Source organism: Peromyscus maniculatus, chromosome 18 (assembly GCF_049852395.1).
Source record: "Peromyscus maniculatus bairdii isolate BWxNUB_F1_BW_parent chromosome 18, HU_Pman_BW_mat_3.1, whole genome shotgun sequence".
NCBI classification, from domain to species: domain Eukaryota; kingdom Metazoa; phylum Chordata; class Mammalia; order Rodentia; family Cricetidae; genus Peromyscus; species Peromyscus maniculatus.
In genome coordinates, this window is record NC_134869.1 from 32,010,056 (window position 1) to 32,027,852 (window position 17,797).

General features: G+C 37.2%; 1 protein-coding gene across 2 annotated transcripts in view; it reads right to left on the reverse strand.

Annotated features, from left to right (window-relative positions):
* Positions 1-17,797, reverse strand: part of Ptprq (protein tyrosine phosphatase receptor type Q) — a 194,034-nt gene that overhangs the window by 51,512 nt on the left and 124,725 nt on the right. For both annotated transcript variants that reach the window (XR_013045512.1, XM_042263333.2), the window contains exons 27-32: positions 16,616-16,737; positions 11,778-11,964; positions 7,675-7,919; positions 5,140-5,206; positions 1,375-1,533; positions 478-700 (exon numbers count right to left, since the gene is read on the reverse strand). Coding sequence is in view for 1 of the 2 variants with exons in the window: in XM_042263333.2 (XP_042119267.2) it covers positions 478-700; positions 1,375-1,533; positions 5,140-5,206; positions 7,675-7,919; positions 11,778-11,964; positions 16,616-16,737 (1,003 nt within the window). In the remaining variant the exon portion in view is untranslated. The remainder of the gene's footprint in view (positions 1-477; positions 701-1,374; positions 1,534-5,139; positions 5,207-7,674; positions 7,920-11,777; positions 11,965-16,615; positions 16,738-17,797) is intronic.

Genomic DNA, 17,797 nt, shown 5'->3' on the forward strand with positions numbered 1-17,797 from the left:
AAGCATTCATTCAGATGATTGATCAGATAAAAGAGATATTAGCATTAGCATCATCAAAGGAAATCTTAATTGATTAAAAGACTATGAGGCTATTTCTGAAGGCCTATGTATATCATCGTCTATGGCAAAGAACAAAACACTGAGTTCCAACACATCAACCACATTGTTCATTACAGAAATAACTAACTTCTCCCACATTACATGTTCTCCAGTGCCACACCTTTCAAATTGACTTTAAACAACTTATCATATCAAATCATACTTACTTTCAGAATTGTATGCCTTTCCTATAATACTGTATGCCTTTGTAATGAATAGTAATGCCGCATCTAGTTCTTCATTTCTAGTGTGTGCTAGTCAGCCTCAGTATCCATGGGACATCCCTTTGCTCACCAGAAGGATGGATAGGTTAATAGGTAGGTGACATACGTTAATGAACTTGTAGTATAGTACATGGTTGACATACACTATACTTACAAATATTGCTTTTTTGGTTTCAGAGGTCCATTGCAAATTTTCTCTTCATTGCCAGGGATCATACAGGCATTATCAGCACCTATCACGTAGATTTCTTCATTACCACTGAACTTTGTCTTTCCCTCTATACATGGGGGATTAGGGAATCCTTCATTTGTAAAATATGGCCTTGCTTTGTTGAAGTACGCATCATACCATTTTGTCACATTTCCGTCTTGCTGAGCTAATACAGGGGAAAAAGAATGTCCACCACAAATCACATTGAAGGTATCTTTGCATCAGTGCAGCACTTTTATGATTCCAGTAGAGAATTCTAGATGCAGCAAGAGTCATGCCATGAACCATTGGCACAATTCAGCTTATGAACCTGGACAGTTTCCTTCACACAGTAATCTGAAGGGCTGTGGGGGCTGATGTAGCAAGTAGACCAGTGTTTCTCAACCTGTGGGTCAAGACTCCCATGGAGGTTGACAGACCCTTTCATAGGGGTCACATATCAGATATCCTGCATATCAGATATTTATATTATAATTCATAACAGCAGCAAAATTACAGTTATGAAGTTGCAATGAAAATAACTTCATGGTTGGGGTCATCACTTCACTGTATTGAAGGGTCACAGCATTCAGAAGGTTGAGAACCACAGCAAAAAATCAAATCACTCCAACCAGTATACACAATAGATGACATATTTTGATCAGGCCTTTCCTCATTTGAGTATAGTATTTTTATGTAAATTAGTAATATAATTACTGAAAATATTAATAGTCTATTGACGACCTTAAATCATGTTAGAATCATGAAACAACTTTACTTGATAATTTTGAGCAGAACCTTCTTTAGCATTCAGAAAGTCACATTCCACAGTCTCCTAAGGTAGACTGAAATCTGAGGTACCTCCTGTTTCTGCCACAAGCACCTGGACATTTTTGATGGGTCCATGATCGTCATTGTAGTAGCATATCGGCATTCTGATTGTAATTGTTGTTGACGTCACAAGCAGTTTTCCTGTGGCATCATGGATAGGAATTGGCTTGGTTTTTGGTCGTGCTGGAGCTAAAAACAGTAGAACATGACTAATAGTTTTCTGAGCAGAAAAAAAAACAAACTTCACCTTCTCAATTCATGTGGGTAGCTAACAGACAAAGTGACAGCCCATGCAAATATCAAACTAAATAGTTGTTTTTGGGGTACAGTAGATGTACAATAATTATTATCTCATAAAAGTATAATTATGTATTTGAGACTTTCCTGAGAAACTGAAGCCCAGGTGCAATTTTTCAGACATTCAACTCTTCGTCATGCAATAAAAACACTCAATTTATAAATGCTGTCACAAATAATTTTCAAAAATCATTTACATGTAACATTTTTTTGTGTGTTCTTTTTCTTCACTTTTGTTATCTTGATTAATTTCTATTCTACTCATGGTAGCATCTTTCTTACTCTTCATCCGTGTCAAAGCCTGGATAACAGTCTCCCTTATTTTTGGTAATGTTCACATTATCAGGTAAAATTTCAGATTCATATATAAGAGATTTCTTACTATTGAGTTTTCTAATACAGATCCACCATGCATTAGAGTTACACTGCATATTGGTTTCTTGTGTGAGTCTTTCCCAGACTGAGATACAGTGCTAATTCATGCTTCTTCATGACTACAGTATGTGGTACAGCTGCATAATACTTCCTCAACCACTGTCCAAGGGCGAGAATGTATTTTTCTTAGAGTTCTCAGCATTTTCTGTAGTAATTAACCTCAACCGGTTGACTTTGTTTGCCCTTTTATTTCTGTAGAAGAGATTCCAAATATAAAATTTAGGAAATGTGCATTTTATGTGGATATGGAGGTGGTACATGTGTAATGTGTGTGTATAGGTGTACAAGGGTGTAGTTGTGTATGTGAGTGTGTACATTCATGAGGCAGTGTGAATTTGATATTGCACTCTTCTTTGTTCACTTTTCACTTTATTTCATTAAAAACATAACGAATCCAGGTAGTCTAGCTAGTCAGCTTGCCCCAAAGATCCTCTACCTCTGCCACCATAGTGCTGGATTACAGGCAGCCACTATACCTGCTTAGGATTTACATGGGATCTGGGAGTTTGAACTCTGGTCATCACACTTGTGTGGCAAATATTTTATCCACCAGTCCATCTCTCCAGCCCACTAGATATACATCTTTAAAATTAGTGGATATTTTTAAAATAATTTCAAAGATATCATAGTACTTAATATTTTGCCATCAATACATATAAAAATCCCCAAAGCAGGATTTTTAGGGTTTCTGCTGGTTTCATTTCTTCTGATAGCTGTGTATGTGTTTACATGTGTATATACACACACATATACATATTTGCTGTGTGAAAGTTACATATCCAAGCTTCAATGTTTAAAAAAAAGTCAAGAAACTCTCAACAGTTTCACGATATTTGCAATATTGTTTCCTTTTAATAGACAAGAATGGGGCCATCAGATGTAAAAGGAGAACATAAGGGTTTGAAGCAAACCCTTTGGACTTGAGTCTTTGACTCACTCTTTCTTGTGCATTGGATCCAAAAGCAAATCTCTTAGTTGATACATCATATTGGCATGCTGACAAGCAAAGGTTGGAATGAGACTGAATATGTATGAGGTCCATGGAGAGTAAAATCTGTGTCCAATGAAGAGGCAAAGCACAGGAGTAGGTGGTGAGAGCCTTCAGATACAACTGCCTGGTGTAGCAGTCACAGAATGGAGAGAAGGAAGGAAAGGTTTACTAGGAAGAGGCCTGGGCCTCTTTCTGTTCTGAACCCTCAACGATGTCACCAGGAGTCCCCAAGAACAAATCTCAATAACAGGAACCCATTACTTGGCTGCCATGATCCAGCAGTATATTAACCGTCAGATAAAAATTTATTGAGACTGCTTCTAATTCAATACACCATGTAGCTAACAAAAAAGACAAGTTATCTCTATGAGTCTTCACTACAACCCCATGCCTTTGCATCTCTCTGTGGGCAATAGATGGAGAGTGGAGGTCAGAATCATTTTCGCATAGAGATGGGTAAAGCATGTGAAATGAGAGATTTCAGTCAAGCATAAAAGTACTGTGTAAACTGTGCTTGTACATATGCATGTCTATACAAAGTGATGAAAAAAATCCAGATGGTGTGGCTTGACCTCTCCTTTGTGTTTTCTGAAGCTGTTTTGTGAAAAAAATTATAGCTGAAACAACTTATTTGTTTGTATATTCCAAGATATAAAATTACTAATTAAAAATATTAATGTGTATAAGTGTCTGCTTGTCTGTATGTGTACAGTGTTCATGCAGGAACCTTCAGAGTCAAAGAGGACATTGGAACCCAGAACTAGAGTGAATAGGTCATTGTCTACCACCCAAAGCAGATGCTGAGAACTGAACCTAGGGCCTTTGAAAGAGCAGCAAGTGCTTTAATCACTAAGCCATTGCTCCAGAATTTATCAAATAAAATAAATAATGCTTATAAATAACACACCTGTACTTATTAGTTGTTAGTAAAAAGATAAAATGGAAAATTGCATCTGTCAATGACTCTTTCATACTCTTGATAATAACAATTTTCAGGTCTTGTTTAAAAGGTTTTTTCAAAGATGCTCACTCTTAATCCTCATAATTAACAACATGCAAGGTAGGAACCAATAGCATCTGTACTTTCGAGACTTATATACGCTGAGAAGGTTTCCTAAAGTCAAACAGATATCAAAAGACCAACCCAGGATTCAGTCTCAAGAGTTATCTAAACAGCCTGAAAGGCTGGCACTTCAACCACTGTCCTCCACGGACCCTTCCAAAGAAAGAGACATTATACTTTCCTTTAGAAAGACATACTTGGAGGAATTCTACTCCGGGTAGTCAGGAACAAATACTTAAAGGGTTTCGTTGTTGCTTTCTTTTTTCGCCCCTCCATCCACTCCTCCCAATCCCCACCCACTCAGTTCCCTCTTCCCCCAGATCCACTTCTCTGTCATTTCTCCTTAGGAAAGACCAGGCCTCCCAGGGGTATCAACTGAACACAGCATAACACGTTATAATAAAACTAAGCACAGACCCTCATATCAAGGCTGGATGAGGGTTTTCTTAAATGTCTTGGGACCTTCTGTTTTCTTTCATTTTTAGTACTTCCTTATGTGATAGAGGTAGTACAAAAAAATCGCTTGATATCAATATCTGGTCAGGCAGTCGCTGGTCAACTGGACTTAAATTACTCTTTGGGGTTTTGTGGTTACTTGCTGGAGGGGAATTTTCTAAAATACCTGCCAGAATAGTGAAGTGGTAGATCTACTTTAGAGTAAAATTTACAAGGTTGGTTACATGGAGTTTGGTAGTCACTATTTGATCACCTGAGCAGAATCCAACTCCTAACACAAACAGAGACTCAGTCTAGGCAGATGCAGTTTTAAAAAGCTCTTCCTAATAAAAATAAAGTTTAGGTGACAACCTTTAGGACAGACATTCTCTTCAACAGTAATTCATGTCAGCATTTAGATGTTCAAAACTTTTAATATGTGCACGTTATTGCTAAATGTATGCATATCCATGCATATTCATTATGTAAAGGTTAGCCTCCTGCACGTGATTCAGATTACAATCACCATCTGGTTAAGAAAACAACAATTTAATGGAAGGCAGTTCGTTTATACCTTTAATATCCATGGTTATCCGCATCTGCACTTTAGGCCCGGCGCCAGCGCTGTTGATAGCATAAACCTGGAACCAAAAAAGGCTTTATCACTACTCCAAGCTTCCTGTCTATGCATGTGCAAGTGAGCATGGTTATAAACAATTTCTTAAAATGATCTCTCAGATACCTTGCTCACCCTTGACACAGCATGGAGGACCTCGGTCCTGCCTCAACTGAATGTACCAGGCTTAGCTGCCCGCTGCCCCCACATGGGAGAACTTACCCTGTTGGAGGAGATGAGGGGTGGGTTGGGGGGGGGGGAAGTGGGGAGGAGCCAGAGGATGAATGAAAGGGGGAATCTGTGTTTGGTGTGTAAAATGAATAAAAAAATTTTTAAAAAATGATCTCTAGCCGGGCGGTGGTGGCGCACGCCTTTAATCCCAGCACTCGGGAGGCAGAGGCAGGCGGATCTTTGTGAGTTCGAGGCCGGCCTGGGCTACCAAGTGAGTTCCAGGAAAGGCGCAAAGCTACACAGAGAAACCCTGTCTTGAAAAAACCAAAAAAAAAAGATCTCTCTTTTATGAACAATGTTACCTGCCTACTAATTATATTTTCTCAAGCCTGCTTAGTACCACAAATACCAGAAGAACACTAACAATCAAGAATTTCTTGCAATTAATATTCTGGAACTAAGTCATGAGACTAAATGCTAACTGACACCAAGGTCCCTACCACCAAGCCTAGGAAGGCTGTGCTGCCTGCCATTTGAGCCCCCGGGAGGAAAATAGAACACCATCAAGCTTATACCACCTCTCCCTCTACTTGAACATCTGTTACTTCTCTCTGTAGCCCGCACATTTTGCCCTCCTTTAAATCCATATTCAAGATCTTCTTCTTGTGTCTGAAATGAAACCCAATGCCCCCTGCCTCCCTATTTTCCTGTATTAAATCATCCTCCTGAAAGTTGCCCTATATGCCCCTTCTTCACCCCTGCCCCAAAGTATCTGATGCATAACCCACATAATGCAGCATATACACATAAAACATTTTTGTTTGTGTGCACAGTGGGTGATTTACGCAAATGGGAATCCTTTCAATTAGCTTTGTGCTCAGGAAACTGAAGACCCAGAGTCCTTGACTTCACCTCATCTAGCTGAATACAACAAAAGACCACAAGAGTAGTCCACATTCCTTGTAATTAGTAAATACAATTTGGCATGTGTAACATATTCTTTGGAATTAACTCATTTTATATATTAATGGGTCATCTTCGCATTATGCCAATATTTTGGAAATGGTTTTGTTGAATTAAACTTAAAACAATAGATGGTATATGGTAGCTATATTAAAAATGCCAATCCTAAACACGTCGGTTAAAATAACTAAAAGAAAAATTTGGTGTCATTTGTAACTTTTAAAAAGGAACTATACAAAATAAGTAATGATCTTTTCTCTATAATATGACTTAAACTGTGGTGATGAGTAAGAAAAATTGGTGAAAAAAACTGAAAGTACTTCTTAAATAGCAAGATGCATAGAGATACTTGGGAATCTTTTTAAATACAAATATTCATGATAAACTTCAATATCCTGAGATGTTTATTTTGCAATTTGCAAGCAGTTATATTTTTCTTTATGGACCAGATGTACTTTGTTTTATTTCTCATTTTCTCTTGTTTTCAACAGCCAAATTGATACAGTATTTCTTTCTATGCTCTCTATAATTCTATATTTCTTTCTATACTATATTTGTTCCTCACATAATGTTCTGCAAGAAGTTACCATTCCTACCCCAACTTTTCACATGGAAAAGTTGAGTCACACATTTGAAGAAGTTTTCCAGATGGGTTAGAAATCAGGATTGAACTGAGGTTCAAATTACCACTCATCTTCTAGTAGATATTTTGTAAAACTTAGTTGCAATTGCAACAAGAACCTCAGGAAGACACAAAGTTGAAGCAAGGAACATATTTACCTATTATTAACAATGTTCTCATAACTAAATTGATAATTACAAACAATTGCTCTGAGGAAGGGAAGCTATTCTAGGCATTGTTATGTTGGATGATAGGTTGCTGAGAGGTGATGTTTCTGAACCAAAAAAAAATCTTGCTTATATTCCCTAAGGTGTACCACTAAGTAATTATAGGAAGAAATAATTTGGGCATATGTTCATGCATGTGAACTTGCACACATTCTTGTAGCTGTCTTACATCCTTTATAAAATTATTGTAACATACTAACAGAAAAAAATAACTTAGAGAAACGAAATGATGAAATGGCCTACTCCTGCTATTTTCTTCAAAATTTGCTTTTGAATGTGTCATGTACAGTTTTCTTTTAGGCAACGGTCACTCTGCATGTCACTACTCCATTATGTTTAACCTTCATTTTCTTTCTTTACTTCCAGGTGCCTGCTATTCTTGTACAAGGTTCTCAGTTAATAGTATTTTCTATATTTTTTTAAGCAGGAAAGAGGTTGAAATGTGGTGTGCAGGCATATTGTGAGTGTTGACTTTATAAGTTAGGCAGTTAAAAAATGGTGGCTGCTTACGCTGATGTTGTATGTATGTCCGCCCTTCAGTCCTTCCAACACTGCAACGACAGATGTGTCTGTCTTCTGGACAATGCTGAGGTTATGAATCTGGACAGCAGTCGGATCATCTTCTCGGTAGACCAATGCCTGATATCCTTGGATATTCCCATTGGGTTGAGAAGGTGGAAGGAATGTTAACTGAAACTTGGTTACTTCATCTGGTATCTTCTGAAATGTCATATTGTTAGGTGGGTCCTTGGGCACTAAAAAAAAAGTTGACAATTATAATTTTTAAATCTCAATATAAAATGTATTTTCTGCACACTTGTGTTTTGAAAGACTAATTAAACATACTGTAAATATCATGTATTATGAAAACTAGAAAAATGACGAAACACCAACTCTATTTTCCAGAAATTCTAGTGATACTTTAGCTTGTCTGTTTGCCTTGTGCATGTGCTCTGTGATTAGTACTGGGGATTAAATCCAGCACCTCCTATTGCATCAGCAGCCCAACATCCACACACTTACACAGAACATGTCTCCTCGACTTTTCAATCACTTTATTCAGAAATAACACAGATTCACAGGAAGTTGTCACAAGAGGATCAGTGCCCCATGTGACCTTCCTGGAGTTCCCAATGGTGACTCAGCAAATGGCTTTATTCAGTGCCAAGCCAGAGAGCAGGCATCTACATGATACTGCTAACTAGAAGGCAGGCCTTGTTCTGATATCATCGATGTTTTTGTGGTTTTGCGTGAGATTTACTTTTATGGTACTGTAAGCCAAATACAGATTCCTGCAACCACCAACATGGAAAAGATAGAACTATCCCATCACTTACAGAACTCTCACCTTCCATACTTTCGTGTTTTCCTACATGCCTCCCTGTAATAGCATTGTTCCTCTGCTCTGTTGTCTTGTCATTTTCAACGTATCAATAGTGCAATGTTTTTGAGGTTCACTAGGCTTTAGATGTATCAATACTTCATCCTTTTTCAAAAACCTATTTCTTTAGTGTTTTCTTGATGGGGCATCATGTGAGTGCCATGTTGAGCACATGCAAGGCAGACAAGAGCTTGCAAGATTTAGTTCTCTCCTTCCAACATGAGGGTCCCTGAGATGGAGTGCTGGTCATCAGTCTTGGTGACAAATATCCAAACCCTCTGAGTCATCTTCCCAGATATAAAGTCTCCAGCCACGGGAGGAAGGGACAGCAGCCCTGACAGTTACCAAGAAGTAATTCATTTTGTAGTTTAACAGGATTTGCTTAGCATGGAAAGACATCTGTGCTATTTACAGCTTTTGTCATTCCTAGTAAGGCTGACATTACTATCCGTGCATTTATAAACAGAAGTTTTAGATTCTTTATGATCATTGTTGACTATTAATTGCTTGGCCATATGGGAAGTACATGTTTAGTTTTACAAGAGAATGCCAAATATTTTTCCATGTGTCTATACCACTTTACATTCCCACTGGCAAGTGTTAGAGTTCAGTTTATATCTTTTCCATCATTTGGTATTATCACTACTTTAAAAATTATTATATAATTCTGTTTCAGTAGCTGCACGGTTATATAATGTTGTGTGTTTAATTTGCATTTACATTAGGACTAATGGTCTGGAAGTTTCATCTTATGGTGTGTTATTTCCTAACCATACCTCCTGATGGATAAAATATTTCTTTATGTCTTTTGACAGTTTTCTAATTGGATTTTTTTTTAATTGCTGAAACTTGTAAAATTCCAGTTCATTATACTAAAATAAAAACACAGCAGGGCAGTTGCACATATAAACGCATGCTATTTGTGATAGCACGTGCAAAGCTTGTGAACCCAAGTCAGACGAAATTTCAGCATGAAGAGGGGAGTCGGGCACACAATCCCATCCCTAGCCAAGGAGCTATTGGCAATAGTTAGCTGCTAGAGGAGAAAGGGTCAGTTTTCTCCAAAATTGTGGGCTGTGATAAGTTGAGTGCATTCCAGGAGAAGGCCATGCATCCAAGAATATTCGTGCAACACAAATTGGCTTTGATTAGATGGAGGCAGAAATGGGCTAAAGGGGAAGGGGTGTACCTAGGAAGAGTTGGGGTATGGAGGCAAATACGATCAAAAATCATTGTGTGAAATCCTTAAAGAAGTAATTGAAAATTAAAGAAAAGTTTTTTTTTTCTTTTAAAAGACTATTATAGAAAGGAAGGTAGTCGTGAAGGGGAGGTTAAGGAAGTAACATATGATCAAAGTGTGTGCAGGTGAGATATTGTCACAGTGACACTCAGTATTCTGTATAATTGATACTCTGTGCCAATGAAACATTCCCTTATTAAAACACAGCAAAGCACCCACAAAAGACAGCTTAGTATGCCACTAGTTGCAACAAATTATAAAATAAAGTGATACATGAGAAACATTATTTTAAGATTATAGAGTATTGTTCTTTACATAACACCATTAAAATGAATTTGTACATCTATTGTGATCTGAATGATACATGATACGGAAGCGTTTCTTTTCCGTCAAAATTGTCTGTGAGAAGACATAAGATGTAGTCTCACAGTCCAGGGGCTCAAGCTTCATTAACTTCAAACTTCTTTGCAGATAGAATCTTGCAGTACCCTCAAATGTGGATAAATAATAGTGAGCAAAAAAGACAAGCAGAAAAATTCATCATTTGCAAAATATTCCATGTTAAGTAGAAAGTTTTATAGACAAAATAAATCTTAGTTTGGTTTAAATAGTTCCCCACTTGTTTTTACACATTTACAGTACTTAAGAAATGTATCCTCTTTTTTATATAGAAGTGTTTCCACAAATTGAGGATCAGGCTTAAAGCTGGATAAGGCAAGGAATTCTCTCAGTGATGGCAACAATTTCCTATCCCCAAATTACACAAGCCTTTACAGAATAAATTCTATTCTCAGAGTCTTAATTTGCTCTTTTTTTTTCTGGTAGTAGTACTATTAATTACCTCCTAGGGCAGTGGCTCTCAACCTTCCTAATACTGCAACCCTTTAATACAGTTCTTCGTGTTGCAGTGACCCCCAAAACATAAAATTATTTCATTACCACTTCATAGCTGTAATTTTGCTACTGTTGTGAATCATAATGTAAATATCTGATATGCATCCCATAAGTTCATGACCCAACATTGAGAACTGCTGTTAGAACAAGCTTGACAAGTTGTGCTTTGTGGTATACATGTGAGTGTATTCGCCAACCCTTTGTTTACAGAGAAACGGGAGGAAGAAATGTGAGAAGCACAATCAAGATATAGATCCCTGGGATACTTGGCAGCAAAAGAGAAACAAATGGAGCCTTAGTATACGAGAAGAAAAAAGTACCTTGCAAATTAGAGTCCTCACTTTGCAGTAAGTATAGGAAAACATAGCATAATAAAGAAACAAGCTAAAAACTATTTTTGCCTCCTCTCTGTATCTTAGAGACAGCAGCAAATAGACAACAGCAACACAACCCTTCACCTGATCTTTCCCGTGGCATGTCTGGTGGAAAAGAACCTCAGAAGTCTGAAGAAGGTGGGCAAGCAGGCCTTGGGAGATTCATTCTCCATATTAACTTCCTACTCCCTTTTATGATCTTTTTAGCCATTCTGACCCTGTTCACAGAGCTTGAGGAAATCTGTATGGATTCTGACATTTATGAAGCAATCACCTAATACAGCGTGTCACTTGACTAAGAAAACAAGTATATGTGCCCTGATTTTAATATCAGATTACTTAATATTATTAGTCAATTTTCATAAAAAATCAGGACAGACATAATCAAGGTGAAATTCTAGATGAAACATTGTTAGCTGAAAACATTTAGGCAAAGTAATTCAGTTTCTAAAACAGCAGATTTGATAAATACAAAAAAGTACCATGGGGCACATTTAATTTGGTTCCATATTTACAAGGATTGAATGTTCTACACATCCTACTTTGCCTCAAAAATGTAAACAAACTTTATATTTGTCAATTGCACCATCATTGATTTTGATTTTATTACATTTTATCAATCTCATAGCACATACATTTTCTCCAGGAGAGTGTGAGGAACTGTAAGAAAGACCAACAGCCAAGCCTCAGTTAATGGTTAGGAATGGTGAGAAATATTCCTTACCTGATTCTAAAGTAGTAATTATCACTTCAGCACTTGACTTCCCTTCTGCGTATGCCCCACTAACATTTCCAATAAATGCCGTAATCACCACAGAATACCTTGTGAATACTTTTAAGTCGTTAATTTCTATTGTTTTGTTTTCTTCATTTGACTTCACGAAGGAAATATTAAAGTCATCATTATCTACCTATGGAAAAAGTAGTTAGTCATTAAGATAGATAATGATCCAAAGCTACAGGTATACTGATCTGGCCAAATATTCATTCATTTGCTTTAAAGACAGATCACTCTCAAAAATTCAAAGTACTATGATAAATTTATTCATTTATAATTATGTTAACAGTTGAAAGTGAGAGAATGTAATCAACCCACCATGATCAACCAACCTATCAATCAAATAAGCAAAAGTCACTTTCAGAGTCCCTGAAACGATTTTCTACTTCACTAGCTTATAGAAGAAAACACGTAGGTTTTGGTGCCCAATCACTCAGCATTCAAGTTCCAAATTGGTCAGTTAGCTCCATGTGGCAAGCCACTCATGCAGTCGTATTTTCTACTGGGGTGATAATACTGAATTATTCTATCTTCTTGGGAATTTAGATAGAATAGATCTAAAGTAGTTGGCATGGAGATTTTGATTTTTGTTTAATGACTCTGTAAATTATGCTTTATAACATAATTCAGAAGGTATAGATACTTAAATTACATTTTGTACTTTCTAACTGAATTATAATTGTGAGAGGACAACTTCCTTTTGAAATGCACATTGATATGTTCTGCCCTTTTAATTTTTTCTTTTTCTAATTTTATTTATTTTTATTTTTGAGATTATGATATAGTTACAACAGTTCTCTCCTGTCTTCCTCCTCTCCAAATCCTTCCGCATACCCCTCCTCACTCTCCATATTCCTTTGCTTTCAGCCTCTATTTTCTCTCACTGTTATTGTATGCACAGTCATTTAAAATTGCGGTCATAATTACAGATCAAAGAACTTCTAACCTACCACTGTTAGATATAACAGTGGTTATGGGCACAACTAACTATAAACATCATAATTAAAACACATTCACAAATGAGGTATCTTTAGGTGTATTGAATGTGGCTATGGTTTGTTCAAATATAGTTTGTTTTTGATGGAAGTTTTTGCTCACCACTCTAGACATTAAACATGGCGAAAGCTTTTAGTATTAAATAAAAGGGCCTTGGGTAAATGGCTTAGTACGTAAGTGCTTGCTATACAACCATGGAAACCTTAGTTTGGATCCCTAGCATCTGTGTAAAAGGCATGTGGGGCGGGCCACATCTGCTACTCAGCACTGGGATAGAACAAAAGCAGGCAGATCTCTACAGTCCATTTACCAGCCAATCCAGCCAGATTGCAAGATACAAGTTCAGTGAAAGATTTCTCAAACCATAAGATGGAAATTAGCTGAAAAGAGACCCATGTTAACCTATGACCTCCACAAGTATGTATTTCATCTCTGTCTTTCTCTCTCTCACACACATACAGAGAGAGAGAGACAGACAGAGATGAAAAGACACACACACACATACACACACACACACACTAACACCACACACACACATACCATGTACATATATAACAAATTTAGAAGGGATTTTCCTGATGTAAATTTGAGAAAATTCATAACCATTCAGGGCATATTATTCAGAGGTAGATGCACTGAATACTGCAGGTTTTATATACAGTTAGCACTGTGGAGATAAGGTTTAACTTGCCCATCCTTTGAAACACAGAGAAACGAATTTTGGAGTTACTCAGTTGTTTCTTTAAATTTTGGTTTGTAAGAGCTTTTAACTTAAAGAAGATGGTGATGCTGACATAAGAAACAGACTAAAAGGCTAATCAATAACCAGCATCACAGTCAAAAAGTTCATTTATTGTATGAAGCAGTGGAGGAAAAAAGCCCTCTTCTCTAAAGTGGTAGAAAACCTTTCAATATGCAAATTCTATTCATCAAGCACAATAGTAATGGTACAAAATATATGAGTATTTAATTAGTCATCAACACCTGAATTCACATAAAATATGGATTTTGAATTTTTCCTCATGATTAGGCTCTTATTCATGCTGAATAATAACTATCTAGAGATAACAAACAGTCAGTCACTGTAAAGGAGTATAAGGCACCCATACTCCTAATACTTACAGAGTGAATTTATTAACAGGAGGTAAATTTACCAAGTTTGGGTGACACCCTCAAGCTCCATAGCTATAGGACATCTGAGATAGAATTTCAGTCTAGGTCTTCCATGAATCCAAAACTATCTATCTTGCAATATGATGAGTGAGCTCTGATCATGAAAAAAAAACTCTATTTATATATTAAACTATTTAATGTTTTCCATTTGTACAGTAGACAACAATATCAACTAATAAAACTACATCATGGCACACATCCTCTACTGTATATTTAGGATTTTTTTTTAAATCCTAAAAGAATAACTGTGGATTCTCAGACAGCATCTACAAAAGTGTACTACCTCTTCATCAATAGACCTATTCCACAATGGTTGTTAGTGACTGCATCCACTTACCCATGAATGAAGCCTCAAGTCCTGAGAGTCCTCCATTGCAAGGTTGTTTACTCATCATTTTATCACCTACTCTGGTTATGAAACTACTCCACTCAATAACTATAACATGACATAACATGTTTAGCAACTGGACTCCAGTTTTTCTCTCCCAACTCTACTTCCTACTTATGTTTCACTTCTTGACCCAGTGAAAGAGCCTTTCCTGTTTGCTATAATGCTGTTCAATCCTCAAGTCTCTCCATGAGTTTGATTTACTCTGTGAAGCCTCCTTTATAATCTGTCCTTACAACAGGAATTTCTAATTACTTCATTATCTCCCCCATAACATCATGCCTTACCCTATAATTGTTCATATTGTCACGTGGACTACTAGAACATGAGCTACGTGAAAGCCGAGCTTTCATTTCCCGTTCCTGTCCTAGTGTATAGAAGTTATTCAAATATGACTTACGCCAGAGAAGAAAGGAAATAAAAAAATCATAAAATACACACAGAATTTCTAGTGGAATTAACTGAGTTGGCACCTGTGCCTGTACATCTCCTACCCTGCTTTCCTTGATCCAACCTGCTCACTTTTAAGGTCAGGAAGAAGGCTGTAACAAGGAGATGACAAAACCATCCTAAAATCTTTTGTTTCCCTTTTCTGTAAGCCTAACCAAATTCCAAAGGATAATTTCTTTCTTGAATGAAGAATCATTCATAATTATCCGTTTATCATATGCATTAAATACATATATTCCCAGGACCCTCGTGTTATTTGTTTTTATCTATCCGTGTACCAAGATCATCACAAATATAGGCTACAAAAGAAGCAAAGATGAAGAATGTGTGGGAGAAGACATTAGAATCTCATTTGATTTTAATGATAGCAGAGCTTTTGAGACAGAAGCACCTCCTTTAATGGAATAAGCTATCGACCTGTTCCACAGTTAGTCTCATCTGCCCATGGAATACAAGCTATTTCATAATAAGTAACAGTTATTTCTCGCCCCTGAGCTCTACACGTGTGTGCAGTTCTGCTATTGCAGCTGCATGCAAAAGACTCATTCTCGGGCTTCTCAGTCTCTTCTCTATGTTGTGTCCTTTGCTTCCCTTCTCAGATTTATTCCTTTTGTTTCCAAGTAATACACACCTCACAATCATCCTCGCTTCTTATCCTCACTCACCACCAAGAATTAGTTGAGTTTTCAACAATCTCACAGACTTGTTATTTCTCATCTGGATCCTTTTCTATACTTCCCCTGCTTTTATCATTATCTTTTTTTCCCTTTGCCCATTTATTCTTACAATTTCCTGCCACTGACCTAGACTAATCCCAAAGACAGAACACAGAATATCTAAACGAGCAACCAGTCTGCCAGTGTGATAAAATCCTTAACACGCCACTGCCACTGTTATACTTATTCAAGTGTCCCCATAAACATAAAAGTCAGTGTCCATTAGTGGGTATTGGTGCTCTGCATGCTGTGAATGTGTTGCTCCCATTGGCTGATAAATAAAATGCTGATTGGCTAGTAGCCAGGCAGGAAGTATAGGGGGGATAAACAGACAAGGAGAATTCTGGGAAGAGGAGGAGTTGAGTCAGGAGTTGCAAACCAGGCACAGAGGAAACAAGATGTGAAGGCAGAACTGAGGAAAGGTACTAAGCCATGTGGCTAAACATAAATAAGAATTATGGGTTAATTTAAGTGTAAGAGCCAGTCAATAATAAGCCTGAGCTAATGGCTGAGCAGTTTTAATTAATATAATCCACTCGGTGATTATTTTATAAGCAGCTGCGGGGTGTGTGTGGCTGGGTAGGAACAGAGAAAACTTCAGCTATATTCTATAATGTGGGTCCAGCTTCATGTCTCAGTACACCAACTTTTGAATGTCATGATATGGAATGATTGTATTATTTGTTTTGAAAAAATTATTCTTTTATTTTGATATCTCTCTTCTCATTTCCCTTTCATGCTCTCCAAATTTTTTTTTCAAGATTTATCTCTTCAAACCTTATCTGGGAGACTGCTTCTTGAATACCTCTTCCTTCTCACTCTATTCCAAAAGTCCCTTTTCTCTGTATTTTAAATCAAATTTCACAACTTTCTGACATATGCATAGTCTTTGCCCTCAGAATAAAAGAAACATTGGTAACTACAGAATCAACACATACACTAACCAATCTATGAAAGGTATAACTAAGGACCATGGTACAAAATCAAAACCTCTGACTAAATAATCTGCATCATGAACTGTGTTTTATGCTGCCTTTCAGAGGAGGTAAGACATGCCTTACCGATTTGACATCAATCAAATAGAATGTTGGTCCTGTTATGACAGCAGGTTCACTCCAGCTGATATTGATACCATAGGGGGACGTTGCAACCACACGCACATTTTCAGGAGGACCATCGGGAGCTGCAACAATAGGAAATCAATTACTCTGCCCCATTAGGTAGTGCTTGCTACAGTATAAAAGGAAAGACCATAGAAAATGGATAGTCACAATGAATTAATTCTACATTCATTTACAGGTCACAAACATGGTAAAGGTTAATCACAAGACCGACCAGATTTGTAAAAGCTAGTTACTATACATAAATGACTTCCACATAGAATAATTAAAATCATAAGGTGTGATATTTAAATTTGACATAATGTGTTTAAAAGAAAGCGTAATTACATCATTTGTGTAAATAAATATTTTATTTAAAAGTAAATAACTTGGCACAACTGTCTTAACACAACTCTTTCAGAAATATTTGATTACTGAAAGAGGCAAAAATCATAGTTGGAAGAAGGGAACTAGTATAAAATGTTGGCGTTGTTTAAAATATCATCATGTGATTGCAAACTGGGTTGTTTTTATGCTTTTGTTGAGAGGTAGAGTAAGATACAGTTATGCAGTAATTCTGATCTTTATTAGATACACCAGTCATATTCGTGATCCACTAAAATTTTGGAAATTTATCGAAAGTCGTGTGTTTTCGGTTTGTGAGGCAACTAGAATTAGAAGGGTGCTGATGTAGAGTCATGAAGGGATGCAGCCTCTTCACTTGCTCCTCATGGCTTGCTCAGCCTGCTTTCTTATAGAATCCAGGACCACCAGCCCAGGGATGGTACCACATACAATGGGCCCCCCCTCATCAATCACAAATTAAGAAAATGTCCTACAGCTAGAATTTTTTTTTTGAGACAGGGTTTCTCTGTGTAGTTTTGCGCCTTTCCTAGAACTCACTCTCTAGACCAGGCTGCCCTCAAACTCACAGAGATCCGCCTACCTCTGCCTCCCCAGTGCTGGGATTAAAGGCGTGCGCCACCACCGCCCAGCTACAGCTAGAATTTATGGAGGCATTTTTTAGTTGAAGTTCCCCCCTCCCAGATGACTTCAGCTTGTGTCAAGCTGACAGGAAACTAGCCAACACATTAAATACGATTTAATATTCTTCTCCATTCCTGCACATCAAAACAGCAAAAT